General features: G+C 36.8%; 1 protein-coding gene across 5 annotated transcripts in view; it reads right to left on the bottom strand.

The window, feature by feature from the left end:
- The window catches only part of WDR7 (WD repeat domain 7), a 398,951-nt gene that overhangs the window by 355,853 nt on the left and 17,808 nt on the right, over window positions 1–25,290 (bottom strand). For all 5 annotated transcript variants that reach the window (XM_054538012.2, XM_054538011.2, XM_002828242.6 and 2 more), the window contains exons 2-9: window positions 21,905–22,082; window positions 15,113–15,219; window positions 13,160–13,238; window positions 11,698–11,872; window positions 8,519–8,595; window positions 7,599–7,718; window positions 3,202–3,347; window positions 2,746–2,848 (exon numbers count right to left, since the gene is read on the bottom strand). In XM_054538012.2, coding sequence (XP_054393987.2) covers window positions 2,746–2,848; window positions 3,202–3,347; window positions 7,599–7,718; window positions 8,519–8,595; window positions 11,698–11,872; window positions 13,160–13,238; window positions 15,113–15,219; window positions 21,905–22,063 — 966 coding nt within the window. In that variant the 5' untranslated portion in view covers window positions 22,064–22,082. The remainder of the gene's footprint in view (window positions 1–2,745; window positions 2,849–3,201; window positions 3,348–7,598; window positions 7,719–8,518; window positions 8,596–11,697; window positions 11,873–13,159; window positions 13,239–15,112; window positions 15,220–21,904; window positions 22,083–25,290) is intronic.

The raw sequence follows: 25,290 nt of genomic DNA, 5'->3' as shown, positions 1-25,290 counted from the left end.
AACAATATTTTAATGTAATTCTATAGCACTAACATACATGTCAACTAATATTCTAATCTAGTATAACATACACACTGAATGAAACAAAAACTGTATTTACAGCCTTTCTCTAAAATTAGTATTTATGCTACTTTTCACCACTTTATAATAACTCGTGTGTAGCCACAATAATGCAATTTAACTGCCTATTATTAAATAATTAACACAGAGCTAAGCTTTCTTTATCAAAAAGAAAAGTCTTCACTTAAAAGGTCAAGATGAGAGAACTCACTAATCCTAGCTTTTTTTGCCCACTCCTGATTAATCATTAAGAATAGCAACAAAATTAGGGAACAGTGGCTCATGCTTGTAATCCCAACAATGACAGGGAAGATCGCTTGAGGCCAGGAGTCAGAGACCGGCCCTGGGCAACTAAGCAAAATCCTGTCTCCACAGGGAAAAAAAAAAAAAAAAAAAAAAAATTAGTCCAGCATGGTGGCACAGGCTCATAGCTCCAGGTATTCAGGAGGCTGTGGTGGGAGCATCACTTGAGTCCAGGAGTTTGAAGCTACAGTGAACTATCATTTCGCTACTGCACTCCAGCCTGGATGACACAGCAAGACCTTGCCTCAAAAAAACAAAAAGTAGGCTGGCCACAGTGGCTCATGCCTGTAATCCCAGCACTTTGGGAGGCCACAGCGGGCAGATCACTTAAGGCCAAAAGTTCAAGACCAGCCTGGCCAACATGGTGAAACCCTGTCTCTAATAAAAATACAAAAATTAGCCGGGTGTGGTGGTGCACACCTGTAATCCCAGCTACTCGGGAGGCTGAGGCAGGAGAATCGCTTGAACCCAGGAAGCAAAGGTTGCAGTGAGCCGAGATCACACCACTGCACTCCAGCCTGGGAGTCAAAGGGCAACTCCATCTCAAAAAAAAAAAAAAAAAAAAAAAAACAACTAACAAAATTGAACTATCAAGCTTGTGCAACTAGAGGACCCCATTGTTAAAATTAGTATATTTTTCAACTAATAGCATATCATGTTTTACTTGCTCATATTTTCATAATCAATTTGAACCTAGCCTCTGTTAGCTACCAGCTACCAGGAACAAAAACCATTCATTAGGATCTTATGTGTACTTTCATTTTCAGCTCAAGATTTTGTGCCTTCAATGAAGTACTATCTGAAAATACTAAATAGTGTGGTGACTTCTACTAAAATTCAGAGGATTACTTCACAAATACTGGAATATTAAAGAACAGAATCTTAGCCTGAAAAGCAATATTAAATTTGACTTCAGTTTTGACAATTATAGTCGACAGTCTAATTATTGTATTCAAATATTGGTTAATCAAAGACAGTAATTAACAGCTAAAAGCATTAGCCAATGGAAACTACACGTTAAGCATAACCAATTGTTTGACTTTACTTACTGAGTTTTTTTTGCTTTTGAGACAGGGTCTCGCCATGTTGCCCAGGCTGGAGTGCGGTGGCACGATCACAGCTCACTGCAGCCTCCACCTTCCAGCTCAAAGGATCCTCCCACTTCAGCCTCCCAAGTAGCTGGGACTACAGGCGTGTACCACCACACCATGCTAATTTTTTTTTTTTTTAGAGATGGGGTCTCACTATGTTGCCCAGACTAAAATTTTTAATTGATAAACTATATATTTAACAAGGAAAAATTGCTACAGCAGCTGTAATAACCAATATTCTACATTTCAACACACCACAAAATACATGTTTTTAATTTAAAACGTATTACGGAGCTGATATTTAAAGAAAATGATTTTTTTTTTGGTTTTGCTTATGTATATTTTTTATACAAGTCATTATTCCTTAGGTTAATTGGACATGACTATCTAGGTTGAAGAGCAGTAAGTGGAAGTTTGAATAAAGAACAGACAGGCTACAGATGATCTTAATTGTACATAGATATACAAATTCTATATATTCAAAATATTCATGGAAAGAACAATTCCCTTCCCCTAGCCACCCGGCCACATAAACGTGAGACGTAATGTTCAGAATGATAAAGCCATGGAAACCTAGAACATCAATTAAAAAAAACAAACAAAAACACATGTACCCTAAAACCTAAAGTATAATAATAATAAATAAATAAAAGAAAAAAAGAAAAAAAAAAAACAAAACTCTGCTTTCAAAGCCAAAGCTTCTTTTTTACTGCTCAATATAGAGTTGAAAACCCAGTACTAAGTGCTGTTGTACTTCAACATTAAGTGGATATTAAGCACGTTTTCAGAAATCACAATAAACTTTTATTTTTATAGAGAAAAATATTTTATTCTTTATTTCTAGTTTCTAATGATTTAAACTGCTACATGATTTTGTGGAGGTACTGCAACGCCTTGTTCAACAAAAGAGCTATTATTACTCAGCATTATTACATAACTATGTGTGCTCTTCTAAAAATATATCTGTCACTATGTTTATAATTACATGACAGTATGTAAAATAATTTACACCATCAATATGAACTTCATCAAAAAGCCAATTTCAATATGCAATTAGCATAAGATCACTTGTACTCTTAGAAAAATGAATGTTATTTCATAGGCATATTATATATTTTTAAATAAGCAGATTTTGAAATGCCCTTATAACTGACCATCTCAAAATGTTTTACATTTAACTCAGTGCTTTGAATTGTATCAAATTTTTTAAACCTATCACAAGACAATAAATACAGTTGTAGAAGTTTTTCAATGTAACTTTCAATTATAAATGACACCTCAAGAATTTTACCTCTTTATCTTTTCGATCCAAGAGGCTATGTTGTACAGGAGGAATTAAATTTTCAACTGCTTTCCCCACATCACTGCGGAATGAATCACTAGCTGGAAGGCAACTGAATATGGGAAAAATACAATATTCAATTAAAATACTGACATTAAATACTTTATAATTCCATATGACAAGGTTTTTTGGTATTGGACAAAAAGGGGATTTTTAAATTATAGTTAATTTAATGCAGGCATTAAATTAAATAATGTTATAAAAATATTGTCCTTCAAATAAAAATCCACCTAATTTTTGCACTTAGAAGTTAAATTGGAATTAAATATCTAACTTAAGAAGTTCTGAAGTGTTTTATCAAAGTTAGATATTTATACTACATACATTTACTTAAGTTCCGGTTGTACCCTAAATTCTGAATCTTTTACTTTTGATGACTGTCCTAATTTATTACTTGCTGCATACCTGGCAGGTAGTTTGTAAATATAACTTTGCCCATTTTCTGTCCAAATGATGACTTTATCTGCTGAGACAAAGTCCCCGCCGGTCCATGTCTGTCCATTTTCACTAGGACCTGAACACAACAAGGAATAGTCTCCGGCATCGAACACCTGCAAGGAAGAAAGAAATTCACAATCTACTCCATATTGTTGTAAAAAGTAAGATCCAGCGACATTTCAAGTTTAAAAAAAAGCCTGGAAATGTATTTAGAAAACTCAGTTTGCTGCATCAGATAAAGACAGTTTGTCAATAAGCCCTGGGAGAGGTCACCTTCAATAGGGAAGACACAACTAGACCCCTAGTTATGGGTAACCTCCCTGTGGACAGGGAACAGACTATGACAAGTGGAGCGAGGGTGCTCCCCCCTACAGGAACAGTTATCCTCAGACTTTCTATCTAGAGAAAGCATTCCATTAAAGAATTGCAAATAATAGGAAATCAACCTCAAACATACAGGCTTGAGCCCTGTTTTATTTCTATGTCTAGTAACAGCATTTCTTTTTTTTTTTTTTCTTGAGACAAAGTCTTGCTCTGCCACCCAGGCTGAAGTGCAGTGGCACAATCAGAGCTTACTGCAACCTCAAACTCCTGGGCTCAAGTGATTCTCCTACCTCAGCCTCTCGAATAGCTGGGACTATAAGAGCATGCCACCATGCCCTGCTAACTTTTTTATTTCTTATTTCTTGTAGAGACAGGGTCTCACCATGTTGCCCAGGCTGGTCTCGAACTCCTGGGCTCAAGTGATCCTCCCACCTTGGCCTCCTAAAGTGCTGGGATTACAGGCATGAGCCACCTTGCCTGGCCCAGTAACAACATTTCTAACAATAAACTCTGGCATGGGAATAACTCATTATTATAAGGGAGTTACTTTGCTTTACATTATTTCATCAATGTTCTAAAATACTATAGTTAACAGGCTCAATTTTACTATGTAATAATTTTCACATATAAAATTCAAATCCCTATAATTTCACCAGCAATAAAGGCTACTAACCTTATAGGGCTTTACATTTGCAAGGCACTGCAAAGTTTACAAAGAACCTTTACAATTATTATCTCATATGCCCCTGAGAATCACCGCAGATGTTACTATTCCAGTTTACAGACAAGAAACGGACACAAATAAGGATTTGATCAATTGCTCAAAGTCATGTGTCCAGTAAGTGATAGAGCTAAAGCTAAAAACTCTGCTCTTATAATTCCTAGCAGAATTATTCTATCACTTTCAATATTTGAAAAAAGTACATTAAATGTTGTTAGAAAATTTTCCCAGGAGGAATGAGTAATTCCTCATTCCTCAATAGCTCAGAGGTTTTATTTTACTTTTCTTTAAAGAAAACAATGAAGTTGCTTGTATGCAGCCTTGAAGTTAGAACACATCCTAGCTGCATGTACCATGATTTCTTATAATATTTATCAGTGTATAACATCAGCACTACAATTATAGCCAAGAAAACGCCAAGAAAGAGTAAGGAAGGGAAACCAGCCCTCCAGCCCTATTATCTGTTAAAGCAAATCATACAACTATAAAAGTTAGAACAATACAGTATTAATTCATGAATGGGCAGACAAATCCAGAAGTCTGAAAACCAATTCCAATAATGTAGGAATATAGTATATTATCAAGGGACAACAGATGAATGAATTATTCAACAAACGGCATCAGGAACTGGGGGGTCCATCTGGAATAAAAATAAAATTGGATCTACATCTCACATTTTATACAAAATAAATTCCAGATTAAAGATTCAAAGGTATGTAAGACAAAACCACAGAGGCCAGGCACGGTGGCTCATGCCTATAATCCCAGCACTTTGGGAGGCCAAGGCAAGCCGATCACTTGATACCAGGAGTTCAAGACCAGCCTGAGCAACATGGTGAAACCCATCTCTACTAAAAATACAAAAATTGGTCAGGCGTGGTGGTGCCTGCCTGTGATCCCAGCTACTTGGGAGGCTGAGGCAGGAGAATCCCTTGAACCTGAGAGGCAGAGGTTACAGTGAGCCGAGATTGCACCATTGCACTCCAGCCTGGGCGACATCAAGACTCTGTCTCAAAACAAACAGACAAAATTAAAAATAAAACCATATAAAAATTAGGGGAAAATGAAAGATTTTATTTGAATCTCAGCTTATGGTAAGCCCAATTGAAAACTTCATGATAATAAGTATCTTAAAAAGCCATTCTGGTGGGTTGTAGTACTATCTCAGTATTGTCTTAATATGATGATTAGTGAAGTTGAGCACCTTTCTATACATTTACTGGCCATCTGGCTTTCATCTTTTGTAAAATACTTTTGTCCAATTTCCTGCTGAGTGTTCCGTAGTTTTCTTCCTGATTTGCAGGAGTTGGGTTTTTTAATAAATACTGGACAATTCTTCATCATCTATTTATATTGTAATTATCTCCTCTGACTACGTGAGTTGTCTTTTTACTCTTATGTATGCATTTTAAGAAAGGAAAAGCTGTCCTCACATAATTATAAAATGTTTACAATGGACACAAATGAAACTGGTACTAGATACTCTTATCTAGAAGGGAAAGGGAAGTTCCAGCAGGGAAGAGACACATTTTTCACTGTATCCTCTTGCCCCTTTTTTTTTTCCCCAAGACAGAGTCTTGCTCTGTCAGCCAGGCTGGAGTGCAGTGCCGCAATCTCGGCTCACTGCAACCTCTGCCTCCCGGGCTCAAGTAATTATCCTGCCTCAGCCTCCCAAGTAGCTGGGATTACAGGTGTGCGTCACCATGCCCTGCTAATTTTTTTTTTTTTTTTTTGTATTTTTAGTAGAGATGGGGTTTCACATGTTGGCCAGGCTGGTCTTGAACTCCTGACCTCGTGATCTGCCTGCCTCGGGCCTCCCAAAGTGCTGGGATTACAGGCATGAGCCATCATGCCCAGACTGTTTTTTTATTACTGTTTGCATGTTTTAAATTTTAAGACAAAGGAAGAAACCCATAAAACCTACTCTAAGCAAGCAGCGGCTAGCTTTTCCTCATTTTATTCTAATATAGTAAGTGACAACGATAAGGTTAAGATGCTGCTTCCCTAGTCATTCCTTTCACCATATGGCCCATCCTCTTGTGTTCTAAGCTCAGGAAACCAGCCCATTCCAGGTTCTAATTATGACACAGTATAGCATAGTAGTAATGAGAGCAGCTGCTGCAGTCAGATACCCATGTTGTAACTCAGCAACCCCGCTGCCATTTATATAACCTTTGTCAAGTTATTTGTCCCTTTACTCCCTCAGTTGCCTCATCTGCAAAATGGGGAAAGTAACAAGTCCTCCTGTGGTAAGCAGTCTCTAACAAGGCCCCAGTGATCCCAAACCCTGGTATTCACACCCATGTGTAATCCTCTCCCCTGAGTGTAGGTTGCATTTTGTGACTGTTTTTAAAGAACAAAATGTAGCCAGGAATGGTGGCTCATGCCTATAATCCCAGCACTTTGGGGGGCTGAGGCAGGAGGACTGCTTGAGCCCAGGAGCTCAAGACCAGTCTGGGCAACAGGGTGAGACCCCATCTCTACAAAAAAACTCTAAAATTAGCCAGGCTTGGTAATGCATGCCTGTAGTCCTAGCAACTCAGGAGGCTGAGGTGGGAGGAACCTTTGAGGCCAGGAGTTCAAGGCTGTAGTGAGCTATGATTGTGCCATTGCACTCCAGCCTGGGCTATAGAATGAGACTACATCTCTTTAAAAAAACAAAAAACAAAAACAAGAACCTGGGTGATAAAACATGTTTGTTGTTTTAAACTAATAATTTTTGGAATGATTTGTTATTCAGAATTAAATAGCTAATCCACCTAACCTCAGAGAGTTGTAAGGATTAAAAGAAATAATACATGGCAAGCTTTGAAAAAAGTGCTAGTCACAGAGCAAGTGCTCAAAACATGCTATTTTTCTATTATGGAAATATTAAAGTCTGGCAATGTGGAAGTAATATTACCTCTTCCATCATTAGCCCTTAAGTGATATGAGAAGACTTTCCAACTACAAGAAGCCAGGGAAAATATTGACTATTAACTTTAATAACACCCTACAAAGAAATGTCCAACATGTAGAAAACTCCCTACCACTGCTTATATTGTACTGATAAGACAGTGACTAAAACAGTAGCAAGAAGGAGAAATTAAGACCAATGAAATACAGTCTCTAACTGAATCATTCCATAAACACAAACAAAAAAAGACAATTATATATAGCCAAGTCCCAACTTCTCAAAATGTGATATCAAAAGCAGACATGAATTCTAAATGGTGAAAATAGTCTTGCACCAAGTACTTCTTTGGGGTTCTTTGGAAATCTGATAAACCAATGTCTTGAAGGATAAAAATACAGCTTCTTATTTATATAATTATCTTACCCTCCAATATTTGGAACACACAACCAAAAGTGACCTTTGTGTAAATGCACAAAAAGAGATGCTTTGGCAATTCTGACAATAAATTGGTTTGGATTCCTCCTCAAATATTGGCTCAGTATCCTGAAAAGAGAAAGCTTTGTAAAACTTTAGGAATAGCATGACTGTCAATTAAAATTATCACACAATGATAAAGGCAACAAAATTAAATAAAGGCATCGCTTCATATGTTCATCATTTTAGCCCCTCAGGTAAATGCCAAGGTAGTAAAAAGCAGCAAAGATATACCCTAAAAGCAGCTAGACACAAATACTATTGCTACAAAATCCCCCGAGATTTCAATTCTGAAGAGACTCAGAGTATCATCGCTCTGGTAATGACAGATGATAAAGTCTGCCTTAATCCTAATTGTTGTAGCTATATGTGCCTTTCAATTAATTCCTCTATCTTCTCCTGAATTCCATGCTGAAGAGAGTAGCATCAAAATTGTCAGAGACTTGATCTTTCTCATTGATTAAAAACAAACAACAAGGAATTCAAGCCCAAAGAACTAAAATAGATGACTAAAAATGGCTTTGTTTATTTTTTGTGGTGATTTGCTTTATTTTTTTTCCTTTGAGTCAATTTAAACAGAAGTAGTTGAGGAGAATCCCACTTCTTTTATGTTTCTCCTCTGCATATCCTGCACAATATGTTTCTCTATTTTATATCCATGATAGAGCAGATGTTGCCATTAAAAGTGAATAAAAAATTCACTCCCATAGCATACTGGAGAATCTTCCATACTATGCCTATGAGAAAATTATAAAAAAAAAATGGCTTTTTCCTTCCCCCTTAAAAAAAATGGAAGGGCATATCATTACTAAAATTTTGAGCTACAGAGATTAAAAACACAGAAATCACCCCGGTTTCCTTTTTCTCACCTGCATGTCACTTATTTCCGACGTAACGATCCAGACCTTCAGGATGCCAGTCACCGAGAGTGCTACCACCGTGTCCTCTAAAATGAGAAGGGACAAAAAAGCAGCCCAGGTTACGAACATAACACGCTTTCTTTCTAAGTATTAAGATGTTTTGCTTGAATGAAATTAAACAATAGCATGTTTTACAATTAGCAGAAAAACACAATTCTCTATTTCATGAAACAGAAACCAGGTTTTGAAACACAAGTTAATAAAGATGGCCAACAACTTAAAATTCAAGGAAAATTATTTCTAGCTAATTGAATTTTTTATTTCTAATCACGAAGTTTTTAATAATTTCAAATGTTCTTGATTACTATGTTAACAATGAACTTTTACACTTCAAAATTCACAACTTTTAATTCTTTATCGTGGATGAGCTCAAGCTCTTTATTTCTTCAAGGCACTAATTTCTCCCCCTTTCCCACATACCTTGCCACCTTCCAGATACTTCATTGCACATTACATCCTCCACAGAGTGTGATCAAGAGAAAGATATGATATAAAACTCTAAGTTCCTAAGCTTCGGGTAAGGGACCAGTGACAGCACCAGGGTCACGTACAGGAATTTTGAGAGGATGAGCATTGGAAAGCAGTCAATGTAGGCTCCAGAGTGAGGGAGGGGAATGTTAAAAGCAAAATCACATTTTTCTTCACTCATTAATCAATGAACTTTAGATAATAAACTATCTTAAATTCAATTTTCTTATCTGGAAGCAAATATAAATGAATAACAACAGTATCTATCCTAATGGGTTGTTATAAAAATTAAGACACGCCAAGGGAAAACATTCAGCACATACTAAATTCTCAATAAAGTTGAGTTATTACTGTTATTTTAAAAATTGTTATCTTTAAATAAAAACCTTCTCAGTATCACATAGTTCTCTAGGCACTGTAAGGCATTGGAATTCATTGATTTAAGTTACATTCTATTCTATTCAGACTACAGTGTAAACATATACAAAAGGAGTGTAAAAATTTTAAATATGCAAACTGCCTGGTCACAAATATAGATCTTTTTTAAATAAAGGATTCATTGTAACTAATATTAGAGATAAATATATGAATGATTAGTTCCCTATTGCCTGGAAAATTAACGCAAATCTCATTCTCACTGTTATGCTTAGGAATAAAGCAGTAATTCTCTAATACACATAAAAAAACCTCTCTGAGAAGGTTCACATTAAAGAAGCCTGCTCAATTTTATCTTACCAAACATCTCCCAAATATATTTAACCAGAGATCCCACCTTTTTGACAAATACCTATTAACAAACTTCAGAACCAACACTCGGAAGAACAGCAGCAGGAAATGAAGCCAGTGCATCCACTCTTCCTACACTCCACTTTAGTGCAGGCCTGCACCACTCTCAGCTGGGCAACTAATCTCTTAATTTGCTCCCATCTTTGAAGTTTAAAGCATAAGTCCCTTTGGAGACTGCCCATCATCTACAGTGAGAGCCTGCAAGCTACAGCTCATGAGTCAACTCCAGCCCACTGGCTGTTTTTGTAAATAAAGTTTTACCGGAACACAGCCAGGCTCATTCACTAATGTATTGTCTGAGGCTGCTTTTGTGCTAAAACAGCAGAGTTGAGTAGTTGAAACATGGACCATATGGCCTGCAGAGCCTAAAATATTTCATATCTGGCCCTTTACAGTATAAGTTTGACAACCCCTGATCCACAAAGTGAATTCCCTAGCTGATACTCACGGCTTTCAAGACCTGTCTCCTGCCAGCTCTGCCAGCCTTATATCCTACCACTCCTTCCCTCATACTTCTTGCCCCAGAAAAAGATAATCTATAGTTTCACATATACACCTATCATAATTTTAATGCTTTTGTACCTACAGACTATCTCCTTTTCCAGAAACATCCTGATCGCATGTCTGCTAAACTCTTCCTCATCTTCCAAATCCTAGATCAGACTTCATCTGATCTGGGCAGCCCTCTACTGCCCTCAATCAGCCTCACTGCCATCCTCTCCATACTATTTTTCCATCTTGCACATTTTGCACTCTAAACTGTTGTTTGTTTATATATCATTGTCCTTTACTAGAATTTGACTCCCTTAAGTATTAATATTCCAATCCCTTGCACCTGGAAGATTGTAGGCATTCGATAAATATTTGCTGAATGACTACTGAATAAAAAGCTATGTGCTGATTTTCCTACCCTAAGAGGTTACAAAGCAAAAGCTCCTATAAAGCTGAAGGCAATTCACTAATGGGAAGCCGTGTAACACAGTGGTTAAAGTAACTACTCCGGGGTCCTTTAGCAAAGATGCCATCACCCTAACTCTCATCATTCTCCTCATCTATATGATGAATTTTAACAGTACCTACCCCACTAAGTATTGTGAGAATTGATCATATGTAAATGCTTAGCATGGTGCTTGGTAGTGTAAACACACAGTAAATGAAAGTCCTCATGGTGATGGTGCTGGTGATACCGGTGGTAGTGGTGGTGGTTATTTACCGGCCTCTATAGGAAGCACATAACTATGAAGCCATTTTAAAGTAAAAGAATGCTCCTTAAAAGGCTTATAAAAGTAGACATTCAATGTTCTGCATTAACTATTACTCTTTTCCTGACAACTTTACTTTTGCTTTCATGGTTGTTATTGAGAAGTTTCAACAAAAATGAAGAAAAGATAATAATCTTTATTGAGCATCAAGTACGTATCAGCCCCTTCCAGGAACTTTCATTAAATTTAACTGTGTATAATCTCTCCTTTTTCACTGTCCCCATTTGAAATGGAAGCATTCCCTATGCCTCTTAAGTAAGTGACAGAACCAGGCTCCAGAAATATACAGGTAAAACTACAGTTCCTCCCAAAGGTAAAACTACACCCCCAAAGGTTAAGCTATTCTTCCTCCACTTCAGATAATCACCCATATACTCTGTCAAAAGCTGGTGATCTATACATCATGGAATGGAGATAAGCCAACAATTAAGTCTTCATTCAATCAAAGATTTCTTTATGAAGGAAGAAACAGACCATAAATTATTGGTGTAGTTATTTCTTACATAGAAGAATATATCCCAAAGTATTAATTTACAATAAATTGTAGAATGTTCTAGTAAACTAAACATTAAGTCATGGTGCTAAAGCTCCTAACAGGCATAATACACTGACCTTGTGTTCGGTGGGATCGAATAATACTCATGGAGCTAATCCAGTCTGGTGATATCTTTGATACTAAGGAGTATAATACTTCAAGGCTGGTAGCATCCACAACAAGGATTTCAGGGTAATGTCCGTGGCATAAAAGCCTTCCTTCTCGCTGATTCCCAACAGAGAACTGGTAGAACTACATTCATGCCAAAAGGAAAAAAGATTTCTGAGTGTTCTCCTTTAATTTAGATACTTGATTAATATGCATTCATCAAGGTTATTACAATATTCTCCTAAAGCTCAACTTCTTTGGTAAGAATTTTAGATATTTACCAAATGGTACTTATTATATGAGTGTATGTGCACACACATATATTAAATTATATTAAAATTTTTAAATAGCTAACAAAAATTATTTTCCTAACATCTTATCCTCCCTTTTGAATTATTTTGAAACAGAATTCGTGATAATTGTTTTTATCCCCCTCTAGCATCTAAAACAGAACTGTTGAATAAATTAATAAAACACCTGAATAAAATCAGCTTTATAAATCACATCAAAAGGAAACTCAGGTAGGTCACAAAAATAACATGAATTTCAAATGAGTAGAAATAGGGAAATATAAGCTTATAATTACTAGTTATGCAAATACAATTTAGAAGGATGATTGATGTTCAAACATAATCAGGGCCTCAGCTTCCTTATACGTAAAATGATATACTCCTATTTAATATGTAAGGGTGTCAGGAGGACTAAATCAAACACAATACAAGAAATGCCCACACTGTATCTGCTCAATAAATGTGAGTTATCTTCTCTTCCTTTCCCATTGAAATCATAATTGATCATATTTTTAATATAATTCATAATTTTTCCAACACTCAACACAGTAAACAATTTGTAAACTGAAGTACAGAGAATTAGACAGCTATGAAAAAGTAAAAAAGAATACCAGGAATGTAAGTCAGAAACTACAAATTCCTGTGTAACACTCTACATATTAAGCCAGGCATATGAAACAGTCATGTCTTCTGAAGAGTTGGAAAGTTTTAAAAATACATGTCCAAGGACCAACTGAATGAGCAATAAAAAAGATATGGTCCAAAAAGTAGGTCAATTTGTGTCAATCACAAGTGGAATCACAAAGGATTTTGCAAGGAAGAATTCCATTATGTAGGACCTAGAGCATTTTCCCAAGTAGTGAAGGGGCTCTCATTTGGGTAACCAAGGTAGCCCAGAAGAGCAGAAGCAGCAGCAATTTGCTTGCCCTGTATCTTTCCCCATTAGTCTCCTCTCCTTTCTTACCCCTCCCAACTGTACCATCTTACGAGGAACACTTTTATCACTTCAATTCTAGTTTTCTTGTCTTATTACTACCACCCACCATTTTGCATATAAAAATATAGGCTCAATGTTTTAAAAATATTTTAAATTATATACTTATAATAGTTTGTGCTTAGAGTCACAGAAATAGAAACTAACCTGTATGCCAGTATGTGTGCAAGCTAATTTTGTAAATTCAATACATCTGCCATCACTCACATCCCAGAGGCACATCTCTCTATAAAACAAAATAATGGTCAGCTTTGAATGTGACTTTTTAAAGCACCATTCAACTTTGTCACAGTGATTTAAAATTAATCTTCCATTAAAACTAATATATTTCAGAAAAAGTAGCATACAGTTATTACTGTTGTTCATCAAAATTTCCAGTCCTCCCTCGACCCTCCTCACACCCCTTCCAAACTGCCCACCCCCCACCACATTCCACATTCTTTCTAGGCCCATAATAAGACTGCATTTCCTGGTTCCCTTTTGGTTAATGAAGTCCTGTAAGTAGTTCTAGCCAGAACCAATGCAAGGCTTTCCAGAGCTCTGTTCCAGAGACTGGCTGCTTCACACAGAGGTTGCTCCCTCACTCTGAACCTCAAAGTAAGGATAACAGTGAAGCAGACTAGAGGCCTCAAGTGACACATGAGGGACAAGTGACAAAAACAAGAAATAAACTTCTAATTTAAACTACTGAGATTTTATATTTGTCATCCAGGTAGCTAGAGGATTTCAAACTGCAAAAAACAAAAGTTAAAGTCAACTGAATTTCAAACTTTTGCAAATAAAATATCAGACTCCAGTTTTCATTCTGTATGTATTGTAATTTTATTGAATGCATACAAAAAAACTAGATATAAGATTGAAAGATATAACATTGAAAATTAGAAATGTCAACATGCCTTGTCTATTGAAGAAATACATTTAACAAAAAAAAAATTAATAAATGCAATGATCCCAATATTATTAGGGTTTTCTTTAAGATACCATTTTCTATATCTCATATGGTATTATATAAGACAATTTTTCAAAGAACATTCAATTTAAAATATGCATTCTAATGGGAATTATCCTTTAATTGACCAACAGCTATTATATTTTTAGCTTATGTTGCTTCTTTTTGTTCCAATGAATTATACAAGGTTCTCTTCAGTGGGGAGAACAATTTCTGTTTTGTTTTGCTTTTTTGAGACAGGGTCTCACTGCGTCACCCAGGCTGGAGTGCAGTGGCACAATCACAGCTCACTAACAGCCTCAATCTCCTGGGCTCGGGTGATCCTATCACCTCAGCCTCCTGAGTAGCTCAGACTACAGGTGCACACCATCATGCCTGGCTAGTTTTTGCATTTTTTTGTAGAGACAGAGTTTTAACATGTTGCTCAGGCTGGTCTCAAACTCCTGTGCTCATGTGATCCGCCCATCTCAGCTTTCCAAAGTGTTAGGATTACAGGAGTGAGCCACCACACATAGCAACAATTTCTTATATAATTCTCTTCAAGTTCCCCAACTTTCTTCAATAGTATATTGTATAAATACATGTAATTTTCTAAGCACCAAAACATGTCTTGAAAACTGTTTTTAAATCTTTTTAAACATTTAATAACATTGGGCCCTACAACTACTGTTCAATGACCTGCCTCTCTAAAGCAAGCTGCATTCTAAGACTTGGGAACACAAATAGTTATGTTAGTGTATTAATACATATCAATATAATGTTATGAGCTTTTTCATGGCATTATCTTCAAAATTTATGCTAGCCTAGCATCATTCAGGTTTTTAAAAGGAAATCTCAAAGTTGTCTGGCAACTCAATAAAAACAACATGGAGATGAATGATCGTGCTTTAACTTTTATAGTATTCTGAGTTCCTTAAAAGCAAGCCAAAGGACATAATCATAAATTACAATAAAAGTATTATAAAATCATTAACACAGATAAAATTTACATCCTTAAAATCAGATTTTAAAAATCCACCTTTAGATTTAGACAATACAAAGCATTTATTTAGGAGATATTCTAAAAGAAAAAAAATACCTCGCTACTTACAAGGCACTGGTGCTAGTTATAAAAACTCATGAGAAAAAGAGGTAAATGAAAAAATACTTACCCACTTTCAGATGCACTCACAATATACTGTTTGTCACTGGAAGCACAAGCTTTAGACAAACAAGTGATTGATGCTGTATGACCAAACAACAGTGCTCGAGGATTAATCTAGAAATGCAAAAATATGCTAGTTTAAGTACCAAACTTAAAAATTAACCTTTTATTTGAGTGTCAGCTTAGCCATAGTACAATAGAAGACTAGGTAGACTGCTAAGATTTTTTATTCTAGCCCCTGGCTCTTGCACAGCACTGCCGGAGCTGCCTGGGAGAACTTCTAGCCCTGAAAGGAAAGACACAGGCCTGGCTGCCTTCACTACTGGCTGATTGTAGAGACCCAGGGCCTTAAAACAAACATAGGCAGTAGCCAGGGAGTGGTTACAACAGGCCTTAAGCAAAACCCAGTGCTATGCTGGCTTCAGGTGTGACCCAGTGCAGTACTAGTGAAGGTAGACACAGGGGTGCTTGTGTCATTCCACCCCCCAGTCCAAGTAATTCAAAACAGAGAGAGAGAGAGAGAGGCTCCATTTGTGTGGGGGAAAGGATGAACAGAGAACAACAGTCTCTGCCTGGTAATCCAGAGAACTGTCCCGAATCTTGTCCAAGCTCATCAAGGCAGTACCTCTACAAGTCTGCAAGAACCACAGTGCTGCCGGTTGTGGTGCCTCATGTCTGTAATCCCAGCACTTTGGGAGGCTAAGGTGGGCAGATCATGAGGTCAGGAGTTCAAGACCAGCCTGACCAACGTGGTAAAACCCCCATCTCTACTAAAAATACAAAAATTAGCCAGGCGTGGTGGTGCGTGCCTGTAATTCCAGCTACTCAGGAGGCTGAGGCAGGAGAATCGCTTGAACTCAGGAGGCAGAGGTTGCAGTGAGCCGAGATCGCTCCACTGCACTCCAGCTTGGGGGACGGAGTGAGACTCCGTCTCAAAAAAAAAAAAAAAAAAAGGACCACAGTGTTACTGGGCTTGGGGCTCCCCTAAAGCAGATACAGCTTTGAACACAACGCCCAAGTCCTTTCGAATATCTGGAAAGCCTTCCCAAGAAGGACAGGCACAAACAAGTCCAGACAGTGAAGAATACAATAAATACCTAATTCTTCCATGGCCAGACAAGACAAACATCTACAAGTATCAAGACCATCCAGGAAAACACAACCTCACCAAATGAAGGAAATAAGGAAACGGGGACCAATCCGGGAGAAACAAATACGTGACTGTTCAGACAGATAATTCAAAATAGGGTTTGAATTCTCTGTTTTGAGAAAACTCAAAGAAATTCAAGATAACACAGAGAAAGAATTCAGAGTTCTATCAGACAAATTTAAGAGACTGAAATAATAAAAAAGAATCTGGCAGAAATTCTGAAGCTGAAAATGCAATTGGCATACTAAAGAATGTATCAGAATATTTTAATAGCAGAATTGATCAAGCAGAGAAAAGAAATAGTGAGCTTGAAGATGGCCTATTTGCAAATACACAGTCAAAGGAAACAAAAGAAAAGAGAGTAAAAAGCCATGAAGTATGCCTACAGGATCCAGAAAATAGCCTCAAAAGGGCAAATATATGAGTTACTGGTCATAAAGAGGAGGCGGAGAAGGAGATAGGGGTAGAAAGTTTATACAAAGGAATAATAACAAAGAATCCCCAAATCTAGAGAAAGATATAAATATCCAAGTACTTATAGAACACCAAGCAAATTTAACCCAAAGATGACTACCCCACGGTATTTAATAATCAAACTCCCAGAGGTCAAGGATAAAGAAAGAATCCTAAAAGCCAAAAAAGAAAAGACACAACATACACTGGGCCAGGCGCAGTGGCTCACGCCTAAAATCCCAGCACTTTGGGAGGTCCAAGGTGGGTGAATCACTTGAGGCCAGGAGTTTGAGACCAGCCTGGGCAAAATGGCAAAACCCCATCTCTACTAAAAATACAAAAATTAGCCAGGTGTGGTGGCACGCATCTGTAGTCCCAGCTACTCGGGAGGCTGAGGCACAGGAATCCCTGGAACCCAGGAGGCAGAGGTTGCAGGAAGTTGAGATCACGCCACTGAACTTCAGCCTGGGCAACAGAGAAAGACTCTGTCTCAAAATAAACAAGCAAACAATGGAGCTCCAACACATCTGGAACCAGACTTTTCAGTGGAAATCTTACAGGCCAGGGGAGAGTGGCATGACATATTTAAAGTACCAAAGGAAAGAACAGTAAATCCAGCAAAAATATCCCTCAAGTCTGAAAGAGAAATAAAGACTTTCTAGACAAACAAAAGCCGAGGGATTTCATCAATCCTAGACCTATCCTACAAGAAATGCTAAAGGGAGTACTTCAATCAGAAAGAAAAGGATGTTAGTGAGCATCTGAAGGTACAAACTCACCAGTAATAGTAAGTACACAGAAAAACACAGAATATTGCAACACTGTAACTATGTTGTGTAAACTACTCTTAAGTAGAAAGAGTAAATGAAACAATCAAAAATAACTACAACGTTTCAAGACACAGTACTATAAGATATAATTAGTAACAATAAAAAGTTAAAAAGCTGACAGGCCCCTGGCTCATGCCTGTAATTCCAGCACTTAGCCGGACATAGTGACATGGGCCTGTAGTCCCAGATACTCGGGAGGCTGAGGTGGCAGGATTGCCTGAGCCCAGGAAGACAGACTGCAGTGAGCCAAGGTCATGCCACTGCACTCCAGCTTGGGTGACAAAGTGGGACCCTGTCTCCCAAAAAAAAAAAAAAAAAAAAAAAGTTAAAAAGTAAGGGAAGTTAAGGTGTAGAGTCTTTATTAGTTGTCCTTGTTTGTTTGTGTTTATGCAAATAATGTTATTATCAGCTTAAAATAATGGGTTATAACATAGTATCTGCAAGCCTCGTGGTAATCTCAAACCAAAAAACATACAATGGATACACAAAAAATAAAAAGCAAGAAAATAAATTGTATCATCTGAGTAAATCACCATCACTGAAAGAAAGACCTGAAGGAAATAAAGATCACAAAACAACAAGAAAACAAAAAACAAAATAGCAGAAATAAGTCCTTACTTAGCAATAATAACAAGGACTTATCAATAATAACACTGAATGTAAATGGACTAACCTCTCCGATCAAAAGACAGAGTGGCTGAATGGATGAAAAAACAAGACCTAATGATCTCTTGCCTACAAGAAACACACTTCACCTATAAAAACACACATAGACTGAAAATAAAGGGATGAAAAAAGATATTCCATGCCAATGGAAACCAAAAAAAGCAGGAATAGGTACACTTAGACAAAACAGGACTTCAAGACAAAAACTATTAGAAGAGACAAAGAAAGTCACTATATAATGATAAAGGAGTCAATTCAGCAAGAGCATATAACAATTTTAAATATATATTCACCCAGCAACAGATCATCCAGATATATAAAGCAAATATTATTAGAGCTAACAAGAGAGATAGGCCCCAATACAATAATAGCCGGGTGTGTAGTGGTGTGCACCTGTAGACCCAACTACTCAAGAGGCTGAGGCAGGAGGATCACTTGAACCTGGGAGATCAAGGCTGCAGTAAGCTATCATTGCACCCCAGCCTGGGCAACAGAGTGAGACCTTATCTCAACAAAAAATAAAAATAATAAAAATAAAAGTGAAAGGCTAGATGCTTTCCCTCTGCTAAAGATTAGGAACGAAAATAGGATGTCCACTCTTGCCACTTCTATTCAACATTGTTATGGAGGTGCCATCCAGGAATATTAGGCAAAAAAATGAAATAAAAGGCATCCCTATCAGAAAGCAAAAAGTAGAATTATCTCTATTGGAGAGTGACATTATCTTGTATGCAGAAAATCCTAAAGGATCCACTAAAAAACTATTAGAAGTAATAAGTCCAATAAGGTTGTAAGATACAAGATGAATAAACAAACTCAAATGTATTTCTATACACCAGCAATGAAAAATCTGAAAATAAAATAAATGGAAAAATTCTATATCTAATAGATTCAAAAAATAAAATTCTTTGAAATAAATTTAACAAAAGTAATACAAACCTTATATTCTGAAAACTACACAATACCACTGAAAAAAACTAAAGATCTAAATAAATGGAAACGCATTCAATGTTCGTGGGTCAGAAAATTTGAAATTGTTAAAATAGTAATACTCTCCACATTGATCTACTGAGTCAACATATTCCCTATTAAAGCCCCAACTGACTTCTTTGTAGAAATTGACAAGCTGATTCTAAAATTCATATGGAAATGCAAGGGACCCCACCAAAACAATCTTGAAAAAGAAGAGCAATACTGGAAGACTCACATATCTGGATTTCAAAACTTAATATAAAACAATAGTAAGACAGTGGGTATATAAAACAACAGTAACTAGGACAGCGAGTGTAGACATCTAGAGGATATGGATGAGAACACATACACAGAACCATAGAATAGAATTGAGAGTCCAGATAGAAACCCATGACATTTATGGTCAATTGATTTTTCTTAAGAGTCCAATAGCATTCAATGGAGAACAAGTAGTCCTTCTGACCAATAGTGCTAGGATAATTTGACAGCCACATGCAAAAGAATGAAGTCAAACCCTTCTCTCACACCACAGAAAAATTAACTAATATGGATCGAAGACCTAAATGTAAGACGTAAAACTAGTATATAAAATTCTTAGGAAAAACACACAGGGATAAATCTTCATGACCTTAGATTTAGCAATGGTTTCTTAGATATGACAACAATGACATAAGCAAGCAAAGGAAAAAGAGATAAACTGAACTTTATCAAACTTAAAATATTTTGTGCTTCAAAGGACACAATCGAGAAAGTGAAAAAACAACCGATAAAATGGGAGAAAATAAATGTAAATCTTATATCTGTTAAGGGATTTGTATCTAGAATATATGAAGAATTTTTACAATTCAATAATAAAAAGACAAATAACCCAATTTTAAAATGGGCAAAGGAAAAAACTTTAAGTTAAAAATTTTTTTAATGGGCAAAGACTCTGAATAGACAGTTTGCCAGAGAAGATATACAAATGGCCAATGAGAACATGAAAAGAAGCTCAACATCATTAGCCATCAGGTAAATTCAAACCAAAATCACAATGAGATACCACTTTACACACAAAATTCAGGCTAGAATCAAAAAGATAACAGCTATTGATTGACAAGGATGTGGAAAACCTGGATCCCTCATGCACTGCTGATGGGAATGCAAAATGATGTAGTTACTTTGGAAAACAGTCTGGCAGTTCCTTAAATAACAGGTTAAACATAGAGTTACCTACCATATGATCCCACAATTCCACGCTCGGGTGTATACCTAAGTGCACTGAAATCATGTGTCCACACAAAAACTCATACACAAATGTGTAATACTCATTGCAGCATTACTCATAAGGGCCAAAAATATTTGGCCATAAAAAGAAATGAAGTACTGATACACGCTACAACGTGGGAGAACCTTAAAAACATTATGCTACATGATAAAAGCCAGTCATAAAAAAACACATATTATAGTTATATGATTCCATTTATATTAAATGTCCAGAATAATCACGACGTTAGTGACAGAAAGTAGATTAGTGGTGGTCTCGGGAGAATGAGTATTAGGAGTGACTTTTTTTTTTTTTTTGGAGACAGGGTCTCACTCCCATTGCCCAGGCTGGAGTGCAGTGGTACAAGTAGCCTCGACCTTCTGGGCTCAGGTGATTTTTTCCACCTCAGCCTCTGGAGTAGCTGGGACTACAGGCATGCACCACCACGTCCAGCTAGTTTTTTGTATTTTCAGTAGAGATGGGGTTTCACCATGTTGCCCAGGCTGGTCTCAAACTCCTGGACTCAAGCAATCTATCCACCTCAGCCTCCCAAAGAGCTGGGATTACAGGCATGAGCCACCATGCCTGGCCCAGGAGGGACATTTAAAGGATACAGGGTTTGTTTTGGAAGTGATGAAAATGTTCTAAAATTGACCTTGGTAACGGCTGCACAACTTCATGAACACACTAAGAAACATCAAAACGTGCATTTGAAACAGATTAATTATGTAGTATGTGAATTATATCTCAATAAGGCTATTATCCAAAAAAAGTAATTTAAAAAATCACCTTTCTTGACCCCACATTCCATACCAGCTACCACTCCATTTTCTCTTTTTCCCTTGACAACAAATTCCTGGAAAGAGTTGTCAGAGAAAGGAGTTACAAATATGGAAAGGAGAAAAGTAGGATAAATGCTGTGGTGTTATGTTGGAATTAGACGTATCAGTGTGAATGTGTGTGTGTGTGTGTGTGTGTGTGTGTGTGTGTGCGTCCCCAGCTCCTATTTCCCTAGCTCTGTCCACTGAGAGCCCTGGAAGCAGAGCACACTGAGCATTCCATAGTAGTAAGGAATGACAACAAAGGCACAGTCATTTCAAAAATCAATACAACAAAATCTATACTTTGTAAAAAGTTTTGCCCTCTTCAAAGCATTTACCATAGAAGGTTTTAAGTGTTTTAAATTTTCTAAAACCTCTTTGGAAAACCTTCAGTATGAGTCATCATCATTTGAAAAATCTTAAATGTAACAAAACAGTAAGTCACTTAGGGTAGATATTACAATTGAAAATGGCCAAAAGCCCTCAGAAGTCAACTCTGATGAATAGTGTAAATCATGAATCTGTATACTACTAGTTTTAGTCAAAACACATTTTTCAAAAAATCTATCGTGGGCCCAAAAGCATCATTCGGGGACTATATTATCTTCTAATAAGTAGATTTTTATATCTAAAATGTACAATAGCCATTTCAAATACTCACTTCCAGTTCTACTGAAAGATCCCAGAGACATATTTGTCCGTCATGGCATCCTGTTACGATTGTGGCCCCATCATCTGTTAAAAGTACCGCTGAGATGCAATGTGTGGGCGCTTTTCGACCCCAAAGAACAATGGGTAGAACAAGGCTGTTTCCTGCCATTGTGTTCGTGTTTTCAAACCTGAAAATGTTATAAAATTTGTCAGATATTACAATATTTCTCTCGAAAACATGTTATACATTTTTGTTATAAAACCAACAATTTGAAAATAATCATATATTCCTGGAAGTGAATTACAGCTACTTAAATATTTATTATTTTCAAAAAAAACCGACTAGTTTATTATAACTACTCTAGATTCAGGTGCTTACAAAATAATACACAATCAACACCTGTGAAAAGAAAGCAATAACAAAATAATAATAAACAGGTCTTTACCCCAGGCATTCACAGTTTTTAAAATTTACTAATGAAAGGCCAATGACTTCAGTACCTCATATTTATCTAGGATTTCACAGTTTATAAAGCATTTTTATGTATACTATTTCATTTTGATTCTCAAAACAGCCTTTTGATGTTGGCTGACTAGAAACTGAGGCATAAACATGACCTGCCCTAGTACACAGAACTAGCAAGTCATAAAACTCAAATACAAATCTTGACCTTCAGATCCCAAGCTGTATGCCTCCATTAAAAAAGACAGGTCAAACCGTTCTCAGAAAGTCTGGTACACACAGATTGTACTGTACCACTACCACTAGACAATAATTATGAAGAATTTTCTAAGTCCCAGAAATTCTTCTGAACATTGTATGTGTGTATATAAATATAAGTACATATATAAACTCCATTAATCCTTACAACAAATCAGGAGGTAAACACTATTATCATTCCTATTTCATAGACAAAGACACTGAGGCACAAAGCGATAAGTGATGGAGCCCAGATCAGAACCCAGGCGGCCTGACTTCAGAACCTGTGGTCTTTCTCACTCCGCTAGGCTACTGATGACAAATGAGGTCTCCAAACCAGTAATAAATACCAACGCCCAAGAAAAACTCAGTCCTGTTTCACACTGTGCTAAACATTTTCAAAACTCTGTTCAGGGCCGGGCACAGTGGCTCACGCCTGTAATCCCAGCACTTTGGGAGGCCAAGGTGGGTGGAACACCTGAGTCAGGAGTTCAAGACCAGCCTGGCCAACAAGGTGAAACTCCATCTCTACTAAAAATACAAAAATTAGCCAGGCATGGTGGCGGGTGCCTGTAAACCCAGCTACTTGAGAGGCTTGAACCCAGGAGGCAGTGGTTGCAGTGAGCCAAGATCACACCATTGCACTCCAGCCTGAGCAACAGGAAACTGTGTCTCAAAAAAAAAAAAAAAAAAAACTTTGCTCAGTGCGAAACCCATTCAACCACATTTACTCCAAACCCATTATGCCTGAAGATCATGAAAGTCTTTTGTCCTAAACTCTGAACATTGAGGGAAGAAAAGAATGTCTTTGTAAACTCGTTTCTCCATTAAAGAAAAAAATGTAGTTTCTGGTGAAGGGATTTAAATTTGAGATAGTAATTAACCAGAGCATCCTGGAGTGCACCTCTTGCAGGAGAGCACATATGAGGAAGTATTCCTTAATATAACAAAATTAAAATCTAATTGGCAAAACAATATTTAGGGGTTAAAAACTGTGGTCAAAGACCTAGATAACAGGAGTTCAGAGAAGTTAGAAAAAGAAGACTGGAATAGTCAAAGAAAGCTGCGTAGAAGAGAGTACTCTCAGATCTCATTAGACACTAGAAGTCACCTATAGCCTGACAGATGGCCAATCAAAAGGTATAATCATTAAAGATAAAATGAGGCAATGGCCAGATGCGGTGGCTCACATCTGTAATCCCAGCACTTTGGGAGGCCAAGGTCGGCGGATCACTTGAAGTCAAGAGTTCAAGACCAGCCTGGCCAACATGGTGAAACCCCATCCCTGCTAAAAATACAAACGTTAGCCAGGCGAGGTGGTGGGCGCCTGTAGTCCCAGCTACTTAGGAGGCTAAGGCAGGAGAATCGCTTGAACCCGGGAGGCAAAGGTTGCAGTGAGCCGAGATCGCGCCACTGTACTCCAGCCTGGCAACAGAGCAAGAGTTCATCTCAAAAATAAAATAAAATAAAATAAAATAATAAATTATATCACCAAAGATTTCTCTCAAGTAAATAAGTACTAAACACTGAATCCAACATGGTGAGACCTGGAAAGAACACCATTTCTCTAGCTAGTTGGCGACTCGTACTCAGTACATACTGCGTGGCTTAAAGAGAATGCAAACAGATTCAGGACTACGGAGTATAGGGTACTAAATGGCCCAAAACATTTTTTTCCTAATACCTTAAAAACCTAATAAAAATGAAACTTTAGAAAAGCCACCAGAAGCACTAATGAAATAATGTGAAATAGAGGATAATATGGCTTATGATGATAGAATAGTATATGACAATCAAATACTTCTAGGAAGGACTACCAGTGAATTGGCAACCACATAAACCTAGTTCTAAGCAACTGATCAAAACAAAACAAAACAAAAAAAGGGCAAATTAGCCAGGACCTAACCATTTAATCAGGTAGATCACAGGAATCTAAGTTTGAATTTCTTTAAAATGAATAACAGATGAGCCAAGACACACTAAACTGCCAATACAAGGAAGGTTTTTAAGGGGGAAAAAGGGCAATGTAAATCCAGAGCATGCAGCTTTTCAGCCATCGGCATTCAACCAGTCTATGTATTAGTTAATAATCCATGCTTAATGTTCCCAACATTATCACCTATTGTAGCAAAAAAGTTCAACATGTTCCAAAACTTTATATTAAGTGGAAGTAAGCAAGTCACAGGACAGGATTTATTGGGATAAAAAAAATTCTATTTTTATGGAAAATGCCAAAAGCAAAAGTGATTGAACAAATGACTAGAATAATCTGTTATGGTATTAACTTTAATAGAAACTCTCAAATAAAATTACCTTACTAATTCTCCAAAATATTATATATATAATATATTCAGATTTTGCAACTAGTACATTGAGGGCATATGCTATCTTTCAAATTTCAACATGATCTTACAAATTGATATGTTCTTAGACTAGATGCTTCTAAAAACAAAATAATATTAGGAACATTGAGTTTTCATTTATGTTTGTATCAAAATCTGGCTTAAAGTTACATTTAGAGACTGCTTATTCAATTGAAATGTTTAAAAGATAAAGCTCTGGAGTCAACAAATATCAGTAGTTCTAGATTCTACTTCTCATTTTGTCACTAGTTATGCAGTCTTTGATGATATTTCATTTCTGAGACTTAGTTTTCTCATCAAGTTATTAAAATTAATATTGAATCATTTTTAAGT

Source organism: Pongo abelii, chromosome 17 (assembly GCF_028885655.2).
Source record: "Pongo abelii isolate AG06213 chromosome 17, NHGRI_mPonAbe1-v2.0_pri, whole genome shotgun sequence".
Lineage (NCBI taxonomy): Eukaryota > Metazoa > Chordata > Mammalia > Primates > Hominidae > Pongo > Pongo abelii.
Note: the sequence above shows the minus strand (reverse complement) of the source record. Positions and strands in the feature narration are given on the sequence as shown.